General features: G+C 43.2%; 1 protein-coding gene across 1 annotated transcript in view; it reads left to right on the plus strand.

The window, feature by feature from the left end:
- Positions 1-27,317, plus strand: part of LOC307133500 (uncharacterized protein) — a gene marked incomplete at both ends in the record, with an annotated part of 35,597 nt that extends 8,280 nt beyond the window's left edge. Inside the window, 31 exons of the mRNA XM_079828584.1 lie at positions 201-251; positions 334-384; positions 905-958; positions 1,059-1,097; positions 1,584-1,730; positions 4,495-4,527; positions 4,634-4,672; positions 4,780-4,803; positions 4,901-4,948; positions 5,024-5,068; positions 5,185-5,229; positions 5,327-5,371; positions 5,458-5,505; positions 5,581-5,616; positions 5,972-6,031; positions 8,323-8,385; positions 8,592-8,639; positions 8,746-8,805; positions 9,074-9,118; positions 9,251-9,295; positions 10,836-10,871; positions 10,956-11,009; positions 12,291-12,335; positions 12,426-12,476; positions 12,551-12,595; positions 12,685-12,717; positions 19,885-19,929; positions 20,225-20,278; positions 23,367-23,402; positions 23,621-23,665; positions 27,283-27,317. Of these exons, the coding sequence (XP_079684710.1) occupies positions 201-251; positions 334-384; positions 905-958; positions 1,059-1,097; positions 1,584-1,730; positions 4,495-4,527; positions 4,634-4,672; positions 4,780-4,803; positions 4,901-4,948; positions 5,024-5,068; positions 5,185-5,229; positions 5,327-5,371; positions 5,458-5,505; positions 5,581-5,616; positions 5,972-6,031; positions 8,323-8,385; positions 8,592-8,639; positions 8,746-8,805; positions 9,074-9,118; positions 9,251-9,295; positions 10,836-10,871; positions 10,956-11,009; positions 12,291-12,335; positions 12,426-12,476; positions 12,551-12,595; positions 12,685-12,717; positions 19,885-19,929; positions 20,225-20,278; positions 23,367-23,402; positions 23,621-23,665; positions 27,283-27,317 (1,505 nt within the window). The remainder of the gene's footprint in view (positions 1-200; positions 252-333; positions 385-904; positions 959-1,058; positions 1,098-1,583; positions 1,731-4,494; positions 4,528-4,633; positions 4,673-4,779; positions 4,804-4,900; positions 4,949-5,023; positions 5,069-5,184; positions 5,230-5,326; positions 5,372-5,457; positions 5,506-5,580; positions 5,617-5,971; positions 6,032-8,322; positions 8,386-8,591; positions 8,640-8,745; positions 8,806-9,073; positions 9,119-9,250; positions 9,296-10,835; positions 10,872-10,955; positions 11,010-12,290; positions 12,336-12,425; positions 12,477-12,550; positions 12,596-12,684; positions 12,718-19,884; positions 19,930-20,224; positions 20,279-23,366; positions 23,403-23,620; positions 23,666-27,282) is intronic.
- Positions 27,318-27,957: the final 640 nt, after the last annotated feature.

Genomic DNA, 27,957 nt, shown 5'->3' on the forward strand with positions numbered 1-27,957 from the left:
AGAATATATCACTATTTACACTTAGTAAATATCATCTTTCGCTATTTGCACTTAGCCGCTGCCATATAATAATGTTTTGTTGTCCCTTTAAGCCACCCACTGCTTGTCATTGGATTACTGGAGCATTTTTAAGACGTGCAACAGTGTTTTATTACTGTAGAAAGAATGGCCTCTCAGTAATGCGTCTGTGTGTGTTACAGGAAGTAACGGTAGAGATGGGTACTCTCGCCCACCTGGATCAAGTTCTCATGGTACTGTATTCACCTGCAGTAAACATGCTTCTCTTTTTACCCTAACACGTTTTCCTAATCACCGTATTTATTTCACTTACAGGTGCAAGTTACGATGGACAAGAGGGGTCCAAATCAGACACAGTTCCTTCAGGTACCCGGTCACTGATTTTGGCCTAAAAAAACACATTCATATGGCATTGCATAAATACTAGCAATACTAAATAGCTTATTATGCACTATATTTAATACAAATACTATATTTTAGAAGATAAAATGTATATAATATTAAATTACACATGGTTAATATACACTACCGCTCAAAAGTTAGAGGTCATGGTTAAAATAAGTTTTGAAAGAAGACTTTTATGCTCATCAAGGCTGCATTTATTGGATTAGAAATACAGTAAAAACAGTAATGTTGTGAAATATTATTACAATTTACAATAGCTGTTTGCTATTTGAATACATTTAAAAATGTAATTTATTCCTGTGATCAAACCTGAATTTTCAGCATCATTACTCCAGTCTTCAGTGTCAAATGATCCTTCATGATCCGTCTTTACTTTGGTCATCCTTTCTAAAATAAAGTATTAAATAAAATAATCGCACTGACCCCAAGCTTTTGAACAGTAGTGTATAACATGACGAGTGACCAAGGAAACTGTTCTCAGGTGTAGGAGCTGGAGGAGCGGGTGCTACTGGAGGTTCAGGATCAAAAGTCCCTGGTAATGACATTCAGAAACCTGTAAATTATTGTTAGAAATATTTCAAAGAATTTAGAAACTTACAGCTGTAGAGAAGCCTAATAAACTGAATGTGTTTCAGGCACAGACGGGGGAGTCCATTCAGTGTCCATTTCTGTTGGTAAGAGATTGTTCTGTTTAAGTTAAAGCAATCAGGGTTTATATTATATTTTAAATTGTGTTTATATTATGCACACCAAAATCATAATATATCCAAAGGCCTGATAATAGTGTAATATATGCATTAATTATGGTTTGTATTGTAATTATAATGCGCTGTATGATCTCATGATTGTAACCACAGTAATAACAGCCTACATTACAAAACCTATGTATTCATTGTTACACCTTTAGAAAGTGTAACTGTCATTAAAACACATGACAATCAACCAATTTCAGATGTAACAAGGAATATGCAGATATTATAATGCATTTGAACTTAGGTTACAATTACTTATGAAAAGATTTAATGCATTAAAATGTACATTATGCATACTTTTATAATATATTATACATCAAGTCCTCAAGTAAAGTGTTACTGAATGTTCTAGTGCATATAAAAGTGGTGGTTAATCTTGCATGCACCACATAATGTGATATCTCACAGTGTCATCAGGTCAAGGGTCATCAGGCCACTTAGCAGCAGGTCATGGGTCAACAATGTCATCCAGCCACACGTTTGGCCGACCGTCAGCAGGGCAGGCGTCAGGTGGTGTGGGTGTAGTTTCCTCCGAGGTCCAATCACAGCCTGCAGGTATTTAAACCAAAAAGATCAAATGTAAGACTTACATGGTGACCTCCTCCTTAAAGAGGACCTGTTATGCTTTTTTTAAATTTTCAGCTTTCTTTAGAGTGTTATGTTGCTGTTCGAGCATGAAAAAGGTCTGCAAAGTCACTCCAGTAATTCTCTATATCAGTGTCACTGTTTCTGAACTCCCTGAAATGCCTCCATTGTAGTCTGGATTTTCTTCCGGGAACGAACACGTCACAATATTCCTCATTTAAATAATTCCAAGGCATAATCAAAATAAAGGGACGAGGCCTGGTTGAGTTAAGCCGCGTTTCCATCGCAGGAACTTTCCCCAGGAACTAGGAACTTTGGGGTGGTACTCGGTGTGTTTCGACCGCAGGAACCAGGGTCTAAATGAAGTTCCGGGTAAATATTTCCCCCTTCAACCGGCCCTGCTCGCGAGGTAGTACTTTCGGGGGTGGGACTTGGGCGCTGAACATGCTGACTCCACGGAGCATTTTATTTCAACCGGCATTTTTAAAAGTCTTTTGCGAGGTTCGTTCTGCATTCAGTAAATATCAGTCTTGCTCTTTCCGATGGCGCGCGTTCGTCTTAGCAATCTCACGGTTAATGTCCGTAATAGATGATAACATACGTTGTCTTATTTTAAATCTAGCTTTACGAGCTTTCAGAATACGCTTTAGTATCAGTGCTCGTCTCTTTTCCGCAGTTTTGTTAATTACCTCTTTAGTAAATCAATAAATAACCAGCAAAAGCTGCGCTGCTTGCATCTCCTCCATACTTGTTATTGTTGCAGACAGTGTCGCTCAAAAATGATTACTGTCCGTCGGTGACTGGGAGGAACAGTCGCGCGTAGTCCCACGTCTCTCGATTAATTTGCCTAATCTTCACGGTACTTTAGACCGCAGTGGAACCGCAGACAGTAGCAGGTCTGGGGGAAAAAAAGTTCCTGGTACAAATTGTTTCGGGTAATTTCAGTGGAAACAGGGCTTTAGTTAGTGTTGAAACTCGCAGTTATGGGAAGGGGCGGGACATTTCACCAAAAAAGCTCAAAGCAGTTAACCATTTACAACACACTGGTCCAGTCGACCAATCAGAGCACATTGCTCTTTTCAGAAGGAGGGGCTTCATAGAGACAGGAACTAAACAGAGCGTTACTGACAGACTGGGGCTGAATCCGATATCGCCCCCTAAACCCTCAATCACTATTCCCTACTGTAGTCCACTAATACAGTTCACTTGAAGGAGTGAATGAAAATGAGTGAGTGAATTCAGACAGCCACTGTGCAATTTTATTGCGGTGCATAGAATGAGTGCACTCAATAACGCCCAATATTCACCCACCTAAAGGATTATTAGGAACACTATACTAATACTGTGTTTGACCCCCTTTCGCCTTCAGAACTGCCTTAATTCTACGTGGCATTGATTCAACAGCTGAAAGCATTCTTTAGAAATGTTGGCCCATATTGATGGGATAGCATCTTGCAGTTGATGGAGATTTGTGGGATACACATCCAGGGCACGAAGCTCCCGTTCCACCACATCCCAAAGATGCTCTATTGGGTTGAGATCTGGTGACTGTGGGGGCCATTTTAGTACAGTGAACTCATTGTCATGTTCAAGAAACCAATTTGAAATGATTCGAGCTTTGTGACATGGTGCATTATCCTGCTGGAAGTAGCCATCAGAGGATGGGTACATGGTGGTCATAAAGGGATGGACATGGTCAGAAACAATGCTTAGGTAGGCCGTGGCATTTAAACAATGCCCAATTGGCACTAAGGGGCCTAAAGTATGCCAAGAAAACATCCCCCACACCATTACACCACCACCACCAGCCTGCACAATGGTAACAAGGCATGATGGATCCATGTTCTCATTCTGTTTACGCCAAATTCTGACTCTACCATCTGAATGTCTCAACAGAAATCGAGACTCATCAGACCAGGCAACATTTTTCCAGTCTTCAACTGTCCAATTTTGGTGAGCTCGTGCAAATTGTAGCCTCTTTTTCCTATTTGTAGTGGAGATGAGTGGTACCCGGTGGGCTCTTCTGCTGTTCTAGCCCATCCGCCTCAAGGTTGTGTGTGTTGTGGCTTCACAAATGCTTTGCTGCATACCTCGGTTGTAACGAGTGGTTATTTCAGTCAAAGTTGCTCTTCTATCAGCTTGAATCGGTCGGCCCATTCTCCTCTGACCTCTAGCATCAACAAGGCATTTTCACCCACAGGACTGCCGCACACTGGATATTTTTCCCTTTTCACACCATTCTTTGTAAACCCTAGAAATGGTTGTGCGTGAAAATCCCAGTAACTGAGCAGATTGTGAAATACTCAGACCGGCCCGTCTGGCACCAACAACCATGCCACGCTCAAAATTGCTTAACTCTCCTTTCTTTCCCATTCTGACATTCAGTTTGGAGTTCATGAGATTGTCTTGACCAGGACCACACCCCTAAATGCATTGAAGCAACTGCCATGTGATTGGTTGATTAGATAATTGCATTAATGAGAAATTGAACAGGCGTTCCTAATAATCCTTATGGCTGTCCCCTCAAATAGTGCCAAATTTAAGGGTATAGGGGGCGATTCCGGATTCAGCCTCGAAAGAGAGGAGCTGCAAAAATGTCAAATGTGTGAAAAAGGTGTTTTTTGAACATTCAAGCATGAACACCTATTCTAGTAAACTTTGTAAAAGGGCATAATATGGCCTCTTAAAAATGATGTATGCAACTGTTATAATAATGTTCTGTGCATGTGTTCAGGGTCAGAGGGATTCGCTCCACAATATGAAAATGGTATGTGAATAACAGGATCTCTCTATTGTATATCATGGAGGTCATTTCTTTCTTCTTAAATGCTGTACACACTTATACGAGAACAGATCTTGTCTTCTTGCATCAGGAGAAACGGCTCATGATGGATCTCAAATCGAGTCTCCAGGTGATAAACGTCACAGTTTACATACAGCGTTTACCAGAGGAAACCAAGTGTTTTCTGTTAAATAGTAATTGATGTCATACTGTGTCATTTTTGTCTTATAAATTCAGAAATCCCAGAGATAGAATCCAACGGTGAGTACTGTGTTGTGTTAATGCAAAACAAACAATATTGCGCATCATATTAATCAGAATGCGTGATTTAGTTGCGTTAATCGGGTTCCTTTCGCAGGTAATGGGCACAAACAGCTAATGAACGGAGGAGAAACAGGATTCACAGGTGAGGAAACATTTCATACAACATAACAAACATAACATAATAAACATCATAATATCTTTGCTGTTTTTGATGCAGGTTTGGATCATTTCATGCCAGGCACATCTCAGATACAAGGAACAGGTATAAAAACATGATTTAAAACTTGAACATGGAAGAACCATCCCAAGGTACTTACTCAGTTTTCAGTTGTGATCTCAGTTCTCACATGTGCGTCTTTTGTTTTGTGACCATGTCAGGTGGTTTTGATTCATTTGGCACAAGCCCCCATCTGGAAATTACAGGTAAACATCAGTTCAACTCTTCTGCTCTACAAAAACAAATTATATTTTATCATGAATCTATCGGTTAGTGAATAATGTGAGCAAATTTTCATTGTAGGCATAATAGACCAATCAAGCCATGACTTCCTTGTTGGCTTAATGGGTGAGCATTACCTTATTCTCTTTCATTAGTGGAAGGAAAATTGAATGCTCTTTCTCAGTTTGGACTCAGAATGTCTCCCTCTTTAGGTGGAATAGGAGAGAGCTTTGGTCCAGACACCCAAACAGACGGTCTAGGTACGCTTTTAGACCTCTTAGACACTCCTCCAGACGTTCCGCCCACATGCCTAGTAACTGACGCTGTCTCAACAGATCACATGGGACTCGCATATCAGGTGGATTCGGCAGGTAAGCGTCCACTTCGCGTTGTCCATTTTTCACTTAACCAGAGAGGCTTGATGTTTATGGCTTTTGGGCTGCGGACACCAGAATTGCTTTCTGCTGATCTCATTGGCCTTGTAACAAACAGGACGTCCCGCACTAGTTAAATTGACTTGATTTACATTTATGCCCATGCTGTGAAACGGCTCACATACGGCACGGAGAGCCTTCCTCCAATCCGTCCAGCTGTCACGCTGTACTAATTATGGGCTGCACTGACAGAATAAACCAGCCAGTTTCTGTTCTCTACCTCATAATTTATTGAAAGATGACTGGTGTGAATCAAAGCTGTCTTTTTTCTCTCACTGCTTCTCCTTTCCAGCCGCTGGCCTGAGTCCAGGGCACCCGTCCAGTGGCGGCCCGGTTCTAGACGCTCCTCCAGGTAATGGCTGCTGGCTGCCGCTCTGTTCTCCTTTAGGTCCTGTAAATTCAGAGTGCTTTTACCCCAATAGCCATGGGATTATCCCAGCACACGTCTAATAAACTCTGTCAGACTTACAGTCTTGACATGGGCTCCAAGGGGGGTGTAATGACAACTTTCAGAGACATTTTTAGAGTCACGAGAGGTCACTGGGGTTTTATGCATCTGTATGGATTACACAGACTAATCACAGAAATCATAAATCAACTTACTGAATGAGTGTAGGAGAGTAGACAGACAGACAGGCAGGCAGGCAGAAACAGACAGACAGACAGGCAGGCAGAGACAGACAGACAGACAGACAGACAGATATGCAGACTGATAGACAGATAGTTAGATACAGTCAAACCAAAATGTATTGAGACACCTTCAACATTTTCTCACATTATTTCTATAGTTTAGAAAATGGTAATAAATATGACAAGAACTAAACTGTGTCAGAACAAATTTATCTTGATATAAAGGTATGTAATGGATTACAATCAACCAATTACCATGCAATGCTTAATTTTGTCCAGTTTGTTGTGTAAAAGTTCGCATTAGCAATTACAGAAAAAACACTTAAGCAAAACATGGTCAGGTCAAAGTATCTGAATAATTTTGGTCACACATTTTTTATCAATTTTACTGGTAGTCCACTGTACCACTGTGCATATTTGGGTATAATATGTCACAGTTTACTTTATTTAGCTATCCTCACTTACATAGATAGATAGATAGATAGATAGATAGATAGATAGATAGATAGATAGATAGATAGATAGATAGATAGATAGATAGATAGATAGATAGATAGATAGATAGATAGATAGATAGATAGATAGATAGATAGATAGATAGATAGATAGATAGATAGATAGATAGATAGATAGATAGATAGATAGATAGATAGATAGATAGATAGATAGATAGATAGATAGACGGATGGATAGACATACAGACAGAGGATAGATAGATAGATGGATGGATAGATAAATAGATGGATGAGTGGGTGGGTGCATGGATGAGTGGGTGGGTGAGTGTATGGATGAGTGGGTGGGTGAGTGTATGGATGAATGGGTGGGTGGGTGGGTGTATGGATGGATGGGTGCATGGATGGATGGGTGGGTGTATGGATGGATGAGTGGGTGGGTGTATGGATGAGTGGGTGGGTGGGTGTATGGATGAGTGGGTGGGTGGGTGTATGGATGAGTGGGTGGGTGGGTGTATGGATGGATGAAAAGATGGATGGGTGTATGGATGGATGGATGGGTGAATGGATGGGTGGGTGAATGGATGGATGGATGGGTGGGTGAATGTATGGATGAATGGGTGGGTGTATGGATGGATGTATGGATGGATGAATAGATGGATGGGTGAATGGATGGATGGATGGGTGAATGGATGGGTGGGTGAATGGATGGATGGATGGGTGGGTGTATGGATGGATGGGTATATGGATGGGTGGGTGTATGGAAGAATGGATGGATGGATGGTGTATGGATGGATGGGTGGATGGATGGGTGGGTGGGTGTTTGTGTGGATAAGTGGGTGGATGTATGGATGAGTGGGTGGGTGGGTGTATGTATGGATGGATGGGTGGGTGGGTGTATGGATGGATGGATGGGTGGGTGGGTGGGTGTATGTATGGATGGATGGGTGGGTGGGTGTATGGATGGATGGGTGGGTGGGTGGGTGTATGTATGGATGGATGGGTGGGTGGGTGTATGGATGGATGGATGGGTGGGTGGGTGGGTGGGTGTATGGATGGATGGGTGGGTGGGTGTATGTATGGATGGATGGGTGGGTGGGTGTATGGATGGATGGATGGGTGGGTGGGTGGGTGTATGGATGGATGGGTGGGTGTATGGAAGAATGGATGGATGGATGGTGTATGGATGGATGGGTGGATGGATGGGTGGGTGGGTGGTTGTGTGGATAAGTGGGTGGATGTATGGATGAGTGGGTGGGTGGGTGTATGTATGGATGGATGGGTGGGTGGGTGTATGTATGGATGGATGGGTGGGTGGGTGTATGGATGGATGGATGGGTGGGTGGGTGTATGGATGGATGGATGGGTGGGTGGGTGGGTGGGTGTATGGATGGATGGGTGGGTGTATGGATGTGGACAGACAGCTGCATAATTTGACTTAACAGAAAATGCCATTAAACAATATAGTGTGAATAAAGGCAACTTTATACTTAAATAGTCAACATGTCTACTAGTAAACCAATCACCAATCTCGCTAACCATCTCTTGTTCTGTATATCAGACTCTCTGGCTCCAGATTACCTGTCTGCTGACAATGGGAATGGTGATTATACACACTCAATCAGTAAGTAAAGCATTTGTCTGTTAACTAGCATTAGATAAAGAGTATGTTAACAGACAGGGCCGTAGCTGGGGTATGCGGGCCCCTTAAAATAGCCTGAAATAAGCTGGGGCCCCTAGAAACATCACCACTTTTTCCCCTGCTAGCGACGGCCCTGTTAACAGAGTCTGTTCAATAATATGTGTTTAAATAATCACTTGTGTCTTCAGGCATGTCTGATAATGGAGCCCAGTCAAAATCACCGGCCGACACAACAGGTAAACTGACACACTCGCCAACAATCCAGCATGGTCTGGAGGAAGAGCGGCTTGAAACACTGAAACAGAAAGTGTGTTGAATCTTAATTCAGATTGATTTTTACAGATTCAACAGTAGTCTTTGACACAATGCCACATCCGGGTCATTCCTACATAGACTATTCAGGTACTACACCGACTTTTGTAACACTTTACAATAAGGTCTCATGAACTAACATACTATAAACAAGCTAAAAGCAATATATTACAGCATTTATCAATGTTTGTTACTAAAAAAAGCAATGGTTCATGTTAGTTAACTAATGTTAATAGATACAACTTTGAGTTTGATTTTAAAAAAGTATTAGCAAACAAACTTAAACTACCAATGAGAAATACTTCTACAGCCTTTAGATATGAGATATGATATTGATCTGTCGTCTTGTTCTCCTCAGAAGGTGGAGCAGATCATAATGGTGCAGATTCACCCGATACGAACGGTAAGCTCATGTCAACTCACCTTTCCCTTCTGGAAAATGAATGCTTCTTTTCAAGCTGGTTTAGATGGCTTTTCCAGCAGGAATATCATCACATGATATTTCATTGACACGTCATTCATTACTGCATTACAGGAAACGGAAACGGTCGACACAAACCTGTGGTAGACATACAAAAAGGTACGTTCATATCTCTATTAAAGCATATAAAACACGAGAGAGGACTGCAGCGTGTGTCTGGATTCGTTCACAGGTGACCTTCCAGCCGTTCATCTCGACATCAGTATGTGTCTAGCAATAAAACACACACAACTAATCAACACACAATCATAACATCATGTTATTGACAGATTAATATCCTGGAATCAATGTGAATATTCCCAAACGTCTTTCCCAACAGGCGGAACAGGCCATCAGGACGCCGCAACAGAGATGCATCACACAGCTGGTACTATATCAGCCGGCTCCATGACTTCACTGAAACTCAATTGATTTGTTAGCCATAATTCATGTTTTATGCGTCTTCTCTTGGCTAGTCTGTCTATAACCAGTGGGGTTGTGCGGGTTTACCAAATGCCTGTGCGCAACACGGAAAATATTTCTCAAGGCAGGTTTAAAGCCGCCATGAAATCCCAATCGAACTTCTGTGGCTTTTAGTGTTTAACACTCTATATGCTAGTTTAATCCTAAAATATGACAAAATTAGTAAATATACACATCAAAAATTTAAAAACGATGGATCATCTAATGTAAATAAAGCATGTTAGCTGTTAAAAAAGAAAAAAAATATGCTACGACACTTTATGGTGTCTTTAACGTAGCCAATATTTAATAGCAACCATTTTTATAACAAACTATTTCATATTTTCATAGACAACTAAGCTGCAAATAGCACTTTGTTATTGAAAAAATTAAGTAAATACCAAAAATCATTGGGGGTTTTTCATGCACTGGTCAATATTTAGATTTTGCTTTGATGACATTTTTTTTTATTATTATTATTAAAATTTTATCCCTAGAATATGGTGACATTTGTATGCCTGTTTACAGTATTTTCTGATTTATGGAGGGATGCAAAGAGAGATTCTCTGTACAAATCTTCAACTAGATACGCCTTTGTTGATATGTCAACAAAATGAAACAAGAATTTTAAAACTGGCTTTATCCCATGTTCAGATTTATTTTCTAGAAATGTATGGAAATAAGTGCATATTTAATTAGATAAAGCCTCATTTGCATATTTAAACACAGCATTTCAGAAAACAAAACTTAATTGTCTTAAATATGATTGTAGCCTACTGGGAAAGGTGGTCTCTATTAGTTAAATGTTTACCATACTCACCTCGGGTGTTTTCCCTTAAAGTAATTGTTCCTAAACCTAGTGAGCTGTTCCAAAAAGTAGTCAGCATTATTTTATGCTTTTACTAAAATTATTGTTCTAAGGTATTTGTGGAGAAGATAATTCCAAAATGGTGGAGTTGAAATATATGTTTACCATAAATATACCTTTATTTCAATTAATACTGATTCATAAAATAGTTTAATGTGATTAAAACATACTAATGTTTATGTGTTTTATAGTCATTAGGCTTGTGTCATTAGCTTAGCATCATGCTAACACCAAACTTCTTACGTCTTACGAAATATATTTAGCCTAGTCGGCAGCTCTCTAGTTTTTTTTTTTAACAGAGATAATGTAATTACTTACTTGTCTGCACAGGAGACCCTCATGCCGTCAGCTCACATCCAGATGCAGGTCAGTAGCATCACATAATCACCTTATATATTGCAAATATTAATCTATTTAGCACCTTTAGAAATGCTATTTTCTTATTTTCAGTTGGCGCGCTTGATCTAGTTGATCACACTCTCAGCCCTTACCCTGACACGACTGGTAAGAAAACAAACTTCGTAACAATAGGTTACAGTTAGGTTTAATAGGTTAAATAATAATGATAAATATATAGAAAAATAATATTAAACTTGATTTCTTCATTTTAACGCGTCTCTCCATTTGTTTCTCCATATTTGTTTTGCTTATGCATCTAATGAATGTTATGGAAGCCCATTTCCGCAACGTAAAAGAAAGAAAATCATGCTTTTGTAAATCATAATAAAAGTGAAAATTATGGCAAGTGTTATGAGATTAAAATGTGAAATTATGACATAAAAAAGACTAAATTGAAATATGTAATTATGAGATTAAAAAAAACGAATAATTATGATATTAAAAAATATACAGATCAAAATAATAACATACTAAGTCATAAATTATGAGATTAAAAAATATACATTTTGAGAATAGGTCAACATTATGACATAAAAAGTCAATTATGAATAAATCATATGAGATTAAAGTTTAAATTATGACATAAAGGCCCGGTTTCACAGACAGGGTTTAGACTAAGCCAGGATTAGGCCTTAGTTCAATTAGGACATTTAAGTAACTTTTATAAACGTGCCCAAGAAAAAAACATTACTGGTGTGCATCTTGTGACAAAACAATGCCACTGACATATTTTAAGATTTGTCAGTGCAAGATTCTTTCAGTTAAAATAGCTCAAACATGCATTTTAGTCTAGGATTAGCTTAAGCATTGTCTGTGAAACCGGGGGATAAAGTCATAATTTTGACTTTATTCTTATATGAGTGACTTAGTAAAAATTATGACACTATAATTATGAGATATAAATTCAATGACAGTCATTATGATATTAAAACATCTAAAGGATGACAAATGGAAATTGACATATTAAATAATTATGAGATAAAAAAAATTAAAATTATGACATCAAAATTATGACATAATAAATCATAAATTATGAGATTAAAAATATCAAAATTATGACATGAATAGAAATTATGACTACTAAGGCATAATTATGACATACAAAATGAAATATTAAATTTTGATATAAAAAGTTGACTAATCATAATAATTCGTTTTTAAGTCAGAATTTCAATTTAGGATGTCAGATTATGACATTTAAGTCAGAATTACTACTTTAATCTTATATGATTTATTCATAATTATATTTAAAAAAAAAAAAATCTTATGTGGCACAAATGGGCTTCCACACGATTATTTTTAGAAGTATTTTTATGTAAAGCACTTTGAATTACCATTGTGTATGAAATATGTTATATAAATAAACGTTGTCTTGCCATCTCAAAGGACGTGACGGTGTCACCGGTGGAAGCGCGCAGACAGATATGGCAGGTATTATCTTTGAAATTTTACAAAACATATTCCAGAAATCCACCATGAGTGATTGTAAGCAGCATTGGTCTGTGCTGTCTCTGTGATCAGGTGCGGCGGGTGATCCGGTGACTGAAGGACAGACTCAAACAGACATGACGGGTGAGTACAGCACATCACATAAATCAGTACTTTAAGAAGTAAATATTTAAAACATGCTATTTCCTGTTGTTCAGGGCAGGGACACTTAGCTGTGACTGACGGCATGCCAAATTACACAGGTAACCACGCTTCCTCAGCACATCGAGACACGTGTCAGTCTATCACTCAGGGCAGGGTTTCATGTGTAGTGTGTGTTTCTGAAAAGCAGATTCTGTTCATGCGACTGGGACTGGATTCACAGGTGAGTTACCTTTAGTTTAACACACACACACACACACACACACCATGGTCTGTCTGAATACCGTTTAATGCACAGGTAGTTCCAGTCAGTTTAATGCACTGAAGCACACACACAGACATGCACAACAAGGGGGGTAACGTCGCTGTTTTTGAAGTAATTAAACTTACAGCTTCATTTGAATTGCCTCGAAATGCACAGCATTATTCAATATGTTGACGTAATTTCCACTGAAACAAGAAGAGTGGACAGGGCATATTAAGCTGCTCCTCCCCCTTTTAAAAATAGCCAATAGCATTTAGTTTATATCACAGCTCGACCCGAGCCATTGAGCTTGTTTCCTCCTAATATCTAACTGTTTCTCCCCCTAATCTCCTCCATATCGCTTTAAAATATCATTCTGTGCATAGTTCAAATGGGTCCAATACGTTTTCTGGTCTGCGCCGACTCCATCACATGATCCGCTCTGTGCTGTCGTGTCTCTGGACCGACTCGATCACATGATCCGCTCTGTGCTGTCGTGTCTCTGGACTGACTCGATCACATGATCCGCTCTGTGCTGTCGTGTCTCTGGACCGACTCGATCACATGATCCGCTCTGTGCTGTCGTGTCTCTGGACCGACTCGATCACATGATCCGCTCTGTGCTGTCGTGTCTCTGGACTGACTCGATCACATGATCCGCTCTTTGCTGTCGTGTCTCTGGACCGACTCGATCACATGATCCGCTCTGTGCTGTCGTGTCTCTGGACTGACTCGATCACATGATCCGCTCTGTGCTGTCGTGTCTCTGGACCGACTCGATCACATGATCCGCTCTGTGCTGTCGTGTCTCTGGACCGACTTGATCACATGATCCGCTCTGTGCTGTCGTGTCACTGGACCGACTCGATCACATGATCCGCTCTGTGCTGTCGTGTCACTGGACCGTCTCGATCACATGATCCGCTCTGTGCTGTCGTGACTCTGGACCGACTCGATCACATGATCCGCTCTGTGCTGTCGTGTCACTGGACCGACTCGATCACATGATCCGCTCTGTGCTGTCGTGTCACTGGACCGTCTCGATCACATGATCCGCTCTGTGCTGTCGTGACTCTGGACCGACTCGATCACATGATCCGCTCTGTGCTGTCGTGTCACTGGACTGACTCGATCACATGATTCGCTCTGTGCTGTCGTGTCTCTGGACCGACTCGATCACATGATCCGCTCTGTGCTGTCGTGTCTCTGGACCGACTCGATCACATGATCCGCTCTGTGCTGTCGTGTCACTGGACCGACTCGATCACATGATCCGCTCTGTGCTGTCGTGTCTCTGGACCGACTCGATCACATGATCCGCTCTGTGCTGTCGTGTCACTGGACCGACTCGATCACATGATCCGCTCTGTGCTGTCGTGTCTCTGGACCGACTCGATCACATGATCCGCTCTGTGCTGTCGTGTCTCTGGACCGACTTGATCACATGATCAGCTCTGTGCTGTCGTGTCACTGGACCGACTCGATCACATGATCCGCTCTGTGCTGTCGTGTCTCTGGACCGACTCGATCACATGATCCGCTCTGTGCTGTCGTGTCACTGGACCGACTCGATCACATGATCCGCTCTGTGCTGTCGTGTCACTGGACCGACTCGATCACATGATCCGCTCTGTGCTGTCGCGTCACTGGACCGACTCGATCACATGATCCGCTCTGTGCTGTCGTGTCACTGGACCGACTCGATCACATGATCCGCTCTGTGCTGTCGCGTCACTGGACCGACTCGATCACATGATCCGCTCTGTGCTGTTGTGACTCTGGACCGACTCGATCACATGATCCGCTCTGTGCTATCATGTCTCTGGACTGACTCGATCACATGATCCGCTCTGTGCTGTCGTGTCACTGGACTGACTCGATCACATGATCAGCTCTGCTGTCGTGTCTCTGGACCGACTCGATCACATGATCCGCTCTGTGCTGTCGCGTCACTGGACCGACTCGATCACATGATCCGCTCTGTGCTGTCGTGTCACTGGACCGACTCGATCACATGATCCGCTCTGTGCTGTCGCGTCACTGGACCGACTCGATCACATGATCCGCTCTGTGCTGTTGTGACTCTGGACCGACTCGATCACATGATCCGCTCTGTGCTATCATGTCTCTGGACTGACTCGATCACATGATCCGCTCTGTGCTGTCGTGTCACTGGACTGACTCGATCACATGATCAGCTCTGCTGTCGTGTCTCTGGACCGACTCGATCACATGATCCGCTCTGTGCTGTCGTGTCTCTGGACTGACTCGATCACATGATCCGCTCTGTGCTGTCGTGTCTCTGGACTGACTCGATCACATGATCCGCTCTGTGCTGTCGTGTCTCTGGACTGACTCGATCACATGATCCGCTCTGTGCTGCCGTGACTCTGGACCGACTCGATCACATGATCCGCTCTGTGCTGTCGTGTCTCTGGACCGACTCGATCACATGATCAGCTCTGTGCTGTCGTGTCTCTGGACCGACTCGATCACATGATCAGCTCTGTGCTGTCGTGTCACTGGACCGACTCGATCACATGATCCGCTCTGTGCTGTCGTGTCTCTGGACCGACTCGATCACATGATCTGCTCTGTGCTGTCGTGTCTCTGGACCGACTCGATCACATGATCAGCTCTGTGCTGTCGTGTCTCTGGACCGACTCGATCACATGATCAGCTCTGTGCTGTTGTGTCACTGGACCGACTCGATCACATGATCCGCTCTGTGCTGTTGTGTCTCTGGACCGACTCGATCACATGATCAGCTCTGTGCTGTCGTGTCACTGGACCGACTCGATCACATGATCAGCTCTGTGCTGTCGTGTCACTGGACCGACTCGATCACATGATCCGCTCTGTGCTGTTGTGTCTCTGGACCGACTCGATCACATGATCCGCTCTGTGCTGTCGTGTCTCTGGACCGACTCGATCACATGATCCGCTCTGTGCTGTCGTGTCTCTGGACCGACTCGATCACATGATCCGCTCTGTGCTGTCGTGTCACTGGACCGACTCGATCACATGATCCGCTCTGTGCTCTTGTGTCTCTGGACCGACTCGATCACATGATCTGCTCTGTGCTGTCGTGACTCTGGACCGACTCGATCACATGATCCGCTCTGTGCTGTCGTGTCTCTGGACCGACTCGATCACATGATCCGCTCTGTGCTGTCGTGTCTCTGGACCGACTCGATCACATGATCCGCTCTGTGCTGTCGTGTCTCTGGACTGACTCGATCACATGATCCGCTCTGTGCTGTCGTGTCTCTGGACCGACTCGATCACATGATCCGCTCTGTGCTGTCGTGTCTCTGGACCGACTCGATCACATGATCCGCTCTGCGCTGTCGTGTCTCTGGACCGACTCGATCACATGATCCGCTCTGTGCTGCCGTGTCACTGGACCGACTCGATCACATGATCCGCTCTGTGCTGTCGTGTCACTGGACCGACTCGATCACATGATCCGCTCTGTGCTGTCGTGACTCTGGACCGACTCGATCACATGATCCGCTCTGTGCTGTCGTGTCACTGGACCGACTCGATCACATGATTCGCTCTGTGCTGTCGTGTCTCTGGACCGACTCGATCACATGATCCGCTCTGTGCTGTCGTGTCTCTGGACCGACTCGATCACATGATCCGCTCTGTGCTGTCGTGTCACTGGACCGACTCGATCACATGATCCGCTCTGTGCTGTCGTGTCTCTGGACCGACTCGATCACATGATCCGCTCTGTGCTGTCGTGTCACTGGACCGACTCGATCACATGATCCGCTCTGTGCTGTCGTGTCTCTGGACCGACTCGATCACATGATCCGCTCTGTGCTGTCGTGTCTCTGGACCGACTTGATCACATGATCAGCTCTGTGCTGTCGTGTCACTGGACCGACTCGATCACATGATCCGCTCTGTGCTTTCGTGTCTCTGGACCGACTCGATCACATGATCCGCTCTGTGCTGTCGTGTCACTGGACCGACTCGATCACATGATCCGCTCTGTGCTGTCGTGTCACTGGACCGACTCGATCACATGATCCGCTCTTTGCTGTCGCGTCACTGGACCGACTCGATCACATGATCCGCTCTGTGCTGTTGTGACTCTGGACCGACTCGATCACATGATCCGCTCTGTGCTATCATGTCTCTGGACTGACTCGATCACATGATCCGCTCTGTGCTGTCGTGTCTCTGGACTGACTCGATCACATGATTCGCTCTGTGCTGTCGTGTCTCTGGACTGACTCGATCACATGATCCGCTCTGTGCTGTCGTGACTCTGGACCGACTCGATCACATGATCCGCTCTGTGCTGTCGTGTCTCTGGACCGACTCGATCACATGATCAGCTCTGTGCTGTCGTGACTCTGGACCGACTCGATCACATGATCCGCTCTGTGCTGTCGTGTCTCTGGACCGACTCGATCACATGATCAGCTCTGTGCTGTCGTGTCTCTGGACCGACTCGATCACATGATCAGCTCTGTGCTGTCGTGTCTCTGGACCGACTCGATCACATGATCAGCTCTGTGCTGTCGTGTCACTGGACCGACTCGATCACATGATCCGCTCTGTGCTGTCGTGTCTCTGGACCGACTCGATCACATGATCTGCTCTGTGCTGTCGTGTCTCTGGACCGACTCGATCACATGATCAGCTCTGTGCTGTCGTGTCACTGGACCGACTCGATCACATGATCCGCTCTGTGCTGTTGTGTCTCTGGACCGACTCGATCACATGATCCGCTCTGTGCTGTTGTGTCTCTGGACCGACTCGATCACATGATCCGCTCTGTGCTGTCGTGTCACTGGACCGACTCGATCACATGATCCGCTCTGTGCTCTTGTGTCTCTGGACCGACTCGATCACATGATCAGCTCTGTGCTGTCGTGTCACTGGACCGACTCGATCACATGATCCGCTCTGTGCTGTCGTGTCTCTGGACTGACTCGATCACATGATCCGCTCTGTGCTGTCGTGTCACTGGACCGACTCGATCACATGATCCGCTCTGTGCTGTTGTGTCTCTGGACCGACTCGATCACATGATCCGCTCTGTGCTGTCGTGTCACTGGACCGACTCGATCACATGATCCGCTCTGTGCTCTTGTGTCTCTGGACTGACTCGATCACATGATCCGCTCTGTGCTGTCGTGACTCTGGACCGACTCGATCACATGATCCGCTCTGTGCTGTCGTGTCTCTGGACCGACTCGATCACATGATCCGCTCTGTGCTGTCGTGTCACTGGACCGACTCGATCACATGATCCGCTCTGTGCTGTCGTGTCTCTGGACCGACTCGATCACATGATCCGCTCTGTGCTATCATGTCTCTGGACTGACTCGATCACATGATCCGCTCTGTGCTGTCGTGTCTCTGGACCGACTCGATCACATGATCCGCTCTGTGCTGTCGTCTCACTGGACCGACTCGATCACATGATCCGCTCTGTGCTGTCGTGTCACTGGACCGACTCGATCACATGATCTGCTCTGTGCTGTCGTGTCACTGGACCGACTCGATCACATGATCTGCTCTGTGCTGTCGTGTCAATGGACCGACTCGATCACATGATCCGCTCTGTGCTGTCGTGTCAATGGACCGACTCGATCACATGATCCGGTCTGTGCTGTCGTGTCACTGGACCGACTCGATCACATGATCCGCTCTGTGCTGTCGTGACTCTGGACCGACTCGATCACATGATCTGCTCTGTGCTGTCGTGTCACTGGACCGACTCGATCACATGATCCGCTCTGTGCTGTCGTGACTCTGGACCGACTCGATCACATGATCAGCTCTGTGCTGTCGTGACTCTGGACCGACTCGATCACATGATCTGCTCTGTGCTGTCGTGTCACTGGACCGACTCGATCACATGATCCGCTCTGTGCTGTCGTGACTCTGGACCGACTCGATCACATGATCCGCTCTGTGCTGTCGTGACTCTGGACCGACTCGATCACATGATCTGCTCTGTGCTGTCGTGACTCTGGACCGACTCGATCACATGATCCGCTCTGTGCTGTCGTGTCTCTGGACTGGAGCTGTGGCAGTTCACGTGACACTAATGTGAAACAAGACTTAATTTGCCCCCAATGGAAAACATATTCACACTGTCTGAATCATTCCCTATCCCCTATATAGTGCACTATGTGCCATGTATAAAATTGTAAATGTGTGAACAAGTGACTGATTTCAGCCACAGCTTCAGCATCTGTTTATAATGTAGGGGGCGGGGCTTCCGATTCTAGAGAGCATTTGATTGGACAGAAAATCTGATGAGTGATGTCATCGAAATCATTTATCCATATTGGCGGAAGTGAGAGACTGGAAGTTTTGAATACTTATATCTTCTAAATGCTAATTTTGTCATTGTTTTGTTGCAAACTCACTTATACATAACAGTAAGGCTAACATATTCATCCTAAAAGACAAAAAACATTTTGATTTCATGGGGACTTTAAGTAGAGAGACGCTGCACAGACGCAGGTATTTCACACACACACACACACACACACCTATCTCTCACTGGATATTTAATTCAGACGAATGCTGTTATTCCTTCAAATAAATTACATTTTGCTGTCTGAGATCTGACGAGCCATAACTGACGAAAATAACCATACTTCCAGTCAAATATTGCGCCGCAAACAACATCAATAACAGTTTTAACTTGTCAATGCTGGTAAATGATGATGGTATAAGAGGGATACTCCATGGCTAGCTGTGCATTAAACCATTGGCGTCGGTGGTTCTTTGCCTCCACATTGTGCCTTAAAATCATTTAATGCACAGCTAGCCATGGATTATCCCTTACATATATACAAGGGTGTGTTAAAAAGTGTTTCCCCCAGTTTCAAAGACAAGGCTTAAGCTAGCCCTAAAATCCATGTTTGAGCTGTTTTAACTGCAAGCAACTTACACTGACTGCTCTTTAAAATATGTCAGTGTCATAGTTTTGTCTCATGATGCACACCAGTAATGTTTTTTCTAAGATACGTATACATAAGCTACTTAAATTGAACTATGCTTAACCTAAGCCTTGTCTGTGAAACCAGGCCTATATGTAATAAAGAGCTGATTTAACAATCTCTGTATGATTTTTTTGGCATATTAATGTTCTTGTCAAATTTTCAGATGCCTCAGAGACACATAGTAGCATGGTTCAGACAGACTTACCAGGTAAATTACGTTTGAAAACATCTGTCTCATCAGGTGGACTGACTATCCAGGTAAGCTGCCCTTATAAAAAATATACCATGGTAAACATAGTTTCTGCAGAGAATGACAGAAAGACACTGAAGGCCAGTTTGAATGAGATTCCATATGATTTTGCAGTACAATAGCAATGGTATTTTGGTGGAAACTATGATTACCAAGGTCGGTTTTTGCAAGGGTTCGCTTACAAAGCAGACATTTTTTAAAAATGTTATTAAAAGTTCAAAATAAACCAAGCCTTTCTTAAACTCAACTCCAGTCACAGGGGATCCATTCACAGGGGTTTCCTCACAGACAGACGCCATGGGCACAGGTGAGTGACGCACAACTAAAACACAAACTATAAGGACAAATATATTTGCAGTTTATTTTTAAGCTACATCTGAACCACAAGGGACTCTTGGGAGTCCAAGGAAGTTTATAATATCTGCAAACTAAATATTATATACACTCATAATAGCCTATACTTTTTTTATTCAACAAGGGCGCATTAAAGCAGCACTAGGTTTTCAACCTTCATAATATATTTTCAAGACTCTTGTCGTGATGATACATCGACTTACAATAGGTTGAATGACACGTCTGCCATAGCCTGACGGGGTCTGTATCGTTTTTAATCGTACTTTTAAACTTCGGGTTTCGGGTAGTAACCCGAGAACAAAAAGAACTACAAAATGCGACTGCTTTACGGCATATACGTCACTTCCACCACCACCCCCCCTTCCTTAAATTCGGACGTGCGAGCCCAACTATCGTTTGTTTGCCGGATGTTATAGTCATGGCCGAAGCAGCACAGAAAAATAAGAAAGCAAAGGTTTTGTCGGAGGAAAGCAAAAAGAGTAAACGAGAAAGTGATCGGATTAAAGGCAGGATGAGGATCAACATTGGGTCAGCGTTTGCTCGTTGGCGTGAGCTGAAGGAGGAGGGGCTACATTCTTGCAAGTAAATACATAAGACGTACAAAATCATATTTTTGGATACCTAACATATCTGTGATATTTGTTTATTTGTCTTGCCTTAAGCTATAATGCAAATCAATTTTTCAAATTTGCAGATTCATCTATGGTAGCTTGATATTGTAATATTGACGATATATGGTTATTACCTACCACTCAAACATTGAATTGAAGTATCATATAGATTCTGTAAAACGTTAACCAATAGACTAGGCTACTATAATGGCGCTGGCTTGTAAACGTGAGCATCGCGATCATTTGGCGTTTGAAAAAAATAAAACCAATGAAATTATATTCATATGACATGCTGAAACATATGCCACTGTTCCTGGGATGAAGAAATTTCACACGCGACGCAAGCAGAACACCTGCATGTGAACTCCTGCAGTGTTCAGGGCTATCATGGTTGTCATGTCAACAAATGTACATGCGATGCATCCACTGATGCAACATGACATCATGACTTTGCGTAAACATACATGCCACTTTCTAAAGCCAAATGGCGTGTTATCTGTACTTATTTTGAGCTATCCGCGTGTATGTCAACGCCGTGTGATTCCGCGTGAATGTAAAAGGATTTATAAACATACTAAATTATGTTTTTTTGAAAATGTAAAAATGCAGAATGTTTCTTGTGATGGGTAGGTTTAGGGGAATGGGCAGTGTGTGTGTGTATGTGTGCGTGTGTGTGTGATGGGTAGGTTTAGGGGTAGGGGCAGTGTAGGGGGATAGAATGAAACGGCGTTGATAAACACGCTAAAAACCAATTATGCGTCTTGATAGCACGCCAAAATGGCATACGAATTGGCGTGTCATACATACGCCATTTCATGAGATCAGTCTGACTGATGTAAGATGACAAGAGTTTACGACAGTAGTCGAGGACAATACTGTTTCCCAACTGTAGGGGGACCCGAGAGCAAAACCTACCAAGTGCTGCTTTAAATCAGTAAAGACATTTAGAATGTTGCAAAGGATTTTTATTTCAAATTAATGCTGTTGGTTTGAACTTTCTATTCATAAAAGATTCCTGAAAAAAAATTTGCCACAGAAATATTAAGCATCAAAAATGTTTTCAACAATGATAACAATAAAAACCATTATTAATAATTGAGAATCAATAATAATCAAGCAGCAAATCAAAGAATGATTTCTGAAGGATCATGTGACACTGAAGACTGGAGTAATGATGCTGAAACTTCAGCTTTGATCACAGTATTAAATAAAACAATATTGCTGTTTTTACTGTATTGTTGATATATATAAATATACACAGATCAGGCATAACATTATGTCCTAATATTGTGTTGGTCCCCCTTCTGCTGCCAAGACAGCCCTGACCCGTCGAGGCATGGACTCCACTAGACCCCTGAAGGTGTGCTGTGGTATCTGACACCAAGATGTTAGCAGCAGATCATTTAAGTCCTGTAAGTTGTGAGGTGGGACCTCCATGGATCGGACTTTTTTGTTCAGCACATCCCACAGATGCTCGATTGGATTGAGATCTGGGCAATTTGGAGGCCAAGTCAACACCTCAAACTCGTGTTCCTCAAACCATTCCTGAACTTTTTTTTTTCCTGAATTTGTTATCTGCTGAAAGAGCCATCCACTCTATGTAAAAGAAATGGGATTCATCAGACCAGGCCACCTTCTTCCATTGCTCCGTGGTCCAGTTCTGATGCTCATGTGCCACTGTTGGCACTTTCGGGGGTGGCCAGGGGTCAGCATGGGCACCCTGACTGGTCTGCGGCTATGCCGCCCCATACGCAACAAACTGAGATGCTCTGTGTATTCTGACAACTTTCTATCGGACCACACGGGCCAGCCTTCGCTCCCCACGTGCATCAATGAGCCTTGGCCGCCCATGACCCTGTCGCCGGTTCTCCACTGTTCCTCCATTGGAGCACTTTTGATAGAGACTGACCACTGCAGACCGGGAACACCCCACAAGAGCTGCAGTTTTGGAGATGCTCTGACCCAGTCGTCTAGCCATCACAATCTAGCCCTTGTCAAACTCGCTCAAATCCTTACGCTTGCCCATTTTTCCTGCTTCTAACACATCAACTTTGAGGACAAAATGTTCACTTGCTGTCTAATATATCCCACCCACTAACAGGAGCCGTGATGAAGAGATAATCAGTGATATTCACTTCACCCGTCATAATGTTATGCCTGATCGGTGTGTGTATATATCCAGGTAAGCTGCCCTTATAAACATATACCAAGGTAAACATAGTGTATATACCATAAATATATATATATATATTTCATTGTTATTGTTTGCTTAGGTCAATAACAAAGCCACACAAAGTATATTCTTCATGTTAAATGTGTTTTTATATCACTACATTTCTAAAACCTGCTAAACTGTATAACGGTGAATTCATCAAATCAGTTGTTTTGATCTGAGCATCTCACATCACATGGTTTGTTCTCCTCTAACAGGCCAACCTGGCGCTACGGAACAGACACAGCCAGCTGGTAAGCTTCATGGGAGTTCACTTTAGTCGCATGAATTCTGATTCTCTCTGATGCTCCGTATCTTGCTCTCATCTCCACTGCCATGTCAAACCTGTCAGGGAAACCTATCGTCCACAACCCTGTGAAAAAAGTCATGTTAATGTCTGATTGAGCTGCTGCGATGATGAACAGATGCTCAACAGCTCTTCTCTTTTCTCTGTTTTGCTTGTTCTGTCCAGTATCAGCAGGTGAACAGTACCACACATCTGGTCAGGGTCCTGAAGGTGGGTCTGAAACTCTCCACGCATATATTGATGAACTTCACGTATTCGGCAGAAGCATAACAAACGGTCCAAATCATCTCAAACATATGTTTGGACCTTCATCATAAATGATACAGTAGTTTTAAGATACACTACTGTTCAAAAGTTTGGGCTCAGTAAAATGTTTTTGAAAGAAGTTGATTATTTTATTTAGTAAAAGTAAATGCATTTATAAACGATTTCTAAAAGAAATGCTATTTTTGTAATGCTACTCATCAAAGAATACTAAATAAAATGTATCAGTTTCAGCAGCACAACTACATTAATAATAATCAGAAATGTTTCTAAAGCAGCAAATCATAATATTAGAGTGATTTCTGAAGGGTCATGTGACACTGAAGACTGGAGGAATGATGCTGAAAATTCAGCTTTGATCACAGGAATAAATTACATTTGAATATATTTTCAAATAGTAAAAAAAGCTGTTTAAATCGTTATATTTCACAATATACTGTTTTTACTGCATGTTTGATCACATAAATGCAGCCTTTGTGAGCTGAAGATACTTCTTTCAAAAACATAAAAAAAATCTTACCAACTTTTGAACACTGGTGTATAATGGACAGAAAGCACACAGTATACGCAAGAACGGGTTTAGAGAGGATTTGCACAGATATCCGTTCTCCTTATGTTTCATAAAAAATGCTCAATGAGTTTGGACACCACACCAAAAGCTTAAAAGGGATAATTCACCCAAAAATTAAAGTTCTGTCATTAATTATTGACCCTCATGTCGTTCCAAACCCGCAAGACTTTCGTTCATCTTCAGAACACAAATTAATCTTTTTGATGAAATCTGAGAGTGCTGCGTAACACGAGAATGAACCTCATTGGTTCTTGAAGAAGCTCAAACGTGCTGTGAAACACGAGAATGAACCTCATTGGTTCTTGAAGAAGCTCAAACGTGCTGTGAAACACGAGAATGAACCTCATTGGTTCTTGCTGAAGCTCAAACGTGCTGCGTAACACGAGAATGAACCTCATTGGTTCTTGAGGAAGCTCAAACGTGCTGCGAAACACGAGAAAGAACCTCATTGGTTCTTGAGGAAGCTCAAGAGTTCTGCGTAACACGAGAGTGAACCTCATTGGTTATTGCGGAAGCTCAAGCGTTCTGCGTAACACGAGAATGAACCTCATTGGTTCTTGAGGAAGCTCAAGCGTTCTGCGTAACACGAGAGTGAACCTCATTGGTTCTTGAGGAAGCTCAAGCGTTCTGCGTAACACGAGAATGAACCTCATTGGTTCTTGAGGAAGCTCAAGCGTTCTGCGTAACACGAGAGTGAACCTCATTGGTTCTTGCAGAAGCTCAAGCGTTCTTCGTAACACGAGAGTGAACCTCATTGGTTCTTGAGGAAGCTCAAGCGTTCTTCGTAACACGAGAATGAACCTCATTGGTTCTTGAGGAAGCTCAAGCGTTCTGCGTAACACGAGAGTGAACCTCATTGGTTATTGCGGAAGCTCAAGCGTTCTGCGTAACACGAGAATGAACCTCATTGGTTCTTGAGGAAGCTCAAACGTTCTGCGTAACACGAGAGTGAACCTCATTGGTTATTGCGGAAGCTCAAGCGTTCTGCGTAACACGAGAATGAACCTCATTGGTTCTTGAGGAAGCTCAAGCGTTCTGCGTAACACGAGAGTGAACCTCATTGGTTCTTGAGGAAGCTCAAGCGTTCTGCGTAACACGAGAATGAACCTCATTGGTTCTTGAGGAAGCTCAAGCGTTCTGCGTAACACGAGAGTGAACCTCATTGGTTCTTGCAGAAGCTCAAGCGTTCTTCGTAACACGAGAGTGAACCTCATTGGTTCTTGAGGAAGCTCAAGCGTTCTTCGTAACACGAGAATGAACCTCATTGGTTCTTGAGGAAGCTCAAGCGTTCTGCGTAACACGAGAGTGAACCTCATTGGTTCTTGAGGAAGCTCAAGCGTTCTGCGTAACACGAGAGTGAACCTCATTGGTTCTTGCGGAAGCTCAAGCGTTCTGCGTAACACGAGAGTGAACCTCATTGGTTCTTGAGGAAGCTCAAGCGTTCTGCGTAACACGAGAGTGAACCTCATTGGTTCTTGAGGAAGCTCAAGCGTTCTGCGTAACACGAGAGTGAACCTCATTGGTTCTTGAGGAAGCTCAAGCGTTCTGCGTAACACGAGAATGAACCTCATTGGTTCTTGAGGAAGCTCAAGCGTTCTGCGTAACACGAGAGTGAACCTCATTGGTTCTTGAGGAAGCTCAAGCGTTCTGCGTAACACGAGAGTGAACCTCATTGGTTCTTGAGGAAGCTCAAGCGTTCTGCGTAACACGAGAATGAACCTCATTGGTTCTTGAGGAAGCTCAAGCGTTCTGCGTAACACGAGAGTGAACCTCATTGGTTCTTGAGGAAGCTCAAGCGTTCTGCGTAACACGAGAGTGAACCTCATTGGTTCTTGAGGAAGCTCAAGCGTTCTGCGTAACACGAGAATGAACCTCATTGGTTCTTGAGGAAGCTCAAGCGTTCTGCGTAACACGAGAGTGAACCTCATTGGTTCTTGAGGAAGCTCAAGCGTTCTGCGTAACACGAGAGTGAACCTCATTGGTTCTTGAGGAAGCTCAAGCGTTCTGCGTAACACGAGAATGAACCTCATTGGTTCTTGAGGAAGCTCAAGCGTTCTGCGTAACACGAGAGTGAACCTCATTGGTTCTTGAGGAAGCTCAAGCGTGCTGCGTAACACGAGAATGAACCTCATTCGTTATTGCGGAAGCTCAAGCGTGCTGCGTAACACGAGAATGAACCTCATTGGTTATTGCGGAAGCTCAAGCGTTCTGCGTAACACGAGAGTGAACCTCATTGGTTCTTGCGGAAGCTCAAGCGTTCTTCGTAACACGAGAGTGAACCTCATTGGTTCTTGCGGAAGCTCAAGCGTTCTGCGTAACACGAGAGTGAACCTCATTGGTTCTTGCGGAAGCTCAAGCGTTCTGCGTAACACGAGAGTGAACCTCATTGGTTCTTGCGGAAGCTCAAGCGTTCTTCGTAACACGAGAGTGAACCTCATTGGTTCTTGCGGAAGCTCAAACGTTCTGCGTAACACGAGAATGAACCTCATTGATTCTTGAGGAAGCTCAAACGTTCTGCGTAACATGAGAATGGAGCTCATTGGTTCTCGCACGTCAAGCAAACATGCTTGAGCTTCCATTTACCACAACTGATGTGTGAGTTGATGAATGTTTATACTTAAATTCAGACTTATAGACTAAATTCAATCTGTTCATCATATAAAGCGATCAAGAAAATGTGGACTAAACCGCTCAATTCATATGGATTAGTTTTAGATCTCTTTATGAACCTTAACCCTAAGCGTCAGTGGTAGTTGCGTAGCTGTCAATGGAGGGTTAGAGAGCTCTCAGATTTCATCAAAAAGATCTTCATTTGTGTTTCAAAGATGAACGAAAGTCTTACGGGTTTGAAACGACATGAGGGTGAGTAATTAATAATAAAAAAAACATGTGGCTGAACTATCCCTTTAAAACTAAAGCTGCCCAATTTTCAGCTAGTAAATGTCTGTCCTGCTAGCTTGACCTCTGAACTGATCTCTGCGCTTTCTGAAAGGTGCAGAAAATGTGGAACTGGAAGATACCTGCTGACTTCCACATGAAGCCGCGAGTGAGGTTTCTGCGCTACAGATTTCAGTGTACGGACCAGTACGCCTGGCAGAGGAACCGTGAACCCGCCCGCTAGACTTTAGGTCTCCTTTGTGTGTGTTGTACGTTTGTTTTATTTTGGACTATTTAAACATTCAGAGGATACTGTAACTTAACTTTTTATTGTGCCTGTTTATAAAAGTGCCCTGTAAGTATTTTATTCATTGGTGTGCTGAAACAAAATCAAACTTTGAACGAGAGAAGTCACGATTTAAAACGTATTTGAGTAAATGCGCTGTGTAAATTCAATGGTTGTTTCCCCCCTATAAAGTCACTACTGTATTTTCTTGCCTAGATGTTTGAGCAATATTCTTTACAAATGTCACAATTGTATATTGCTGAATGTATGTCATTTGAAGATAATCTTTACATTAAATTGAACATCTATTTTGAACATCAAATTCAAATATTTGTCATTTTACCTGAGAAACACAACTTTATGAGGAACTCCAGGAACATAGCAGTTTGAAACAGCTGGTGGTCCAAGGTGGTCTACCAACCAAACCAGGCTAACCAAGGTGGTCTACTAACCAAACCAGGTTAACTAAGGTGGTCTACCAACCAAACCAGGCTAACCAAGGTG

Source organism: Gobio gobio (assembly GCF_949357685.1).
Source record: "Gobio gobio genome assembly, chromosome: 11".
NCBI lineage: Eukaryota > Metazoa > Chordata > Actinopteri > Cypriniformes > Gobionidae > Gobio > Gobio gobio.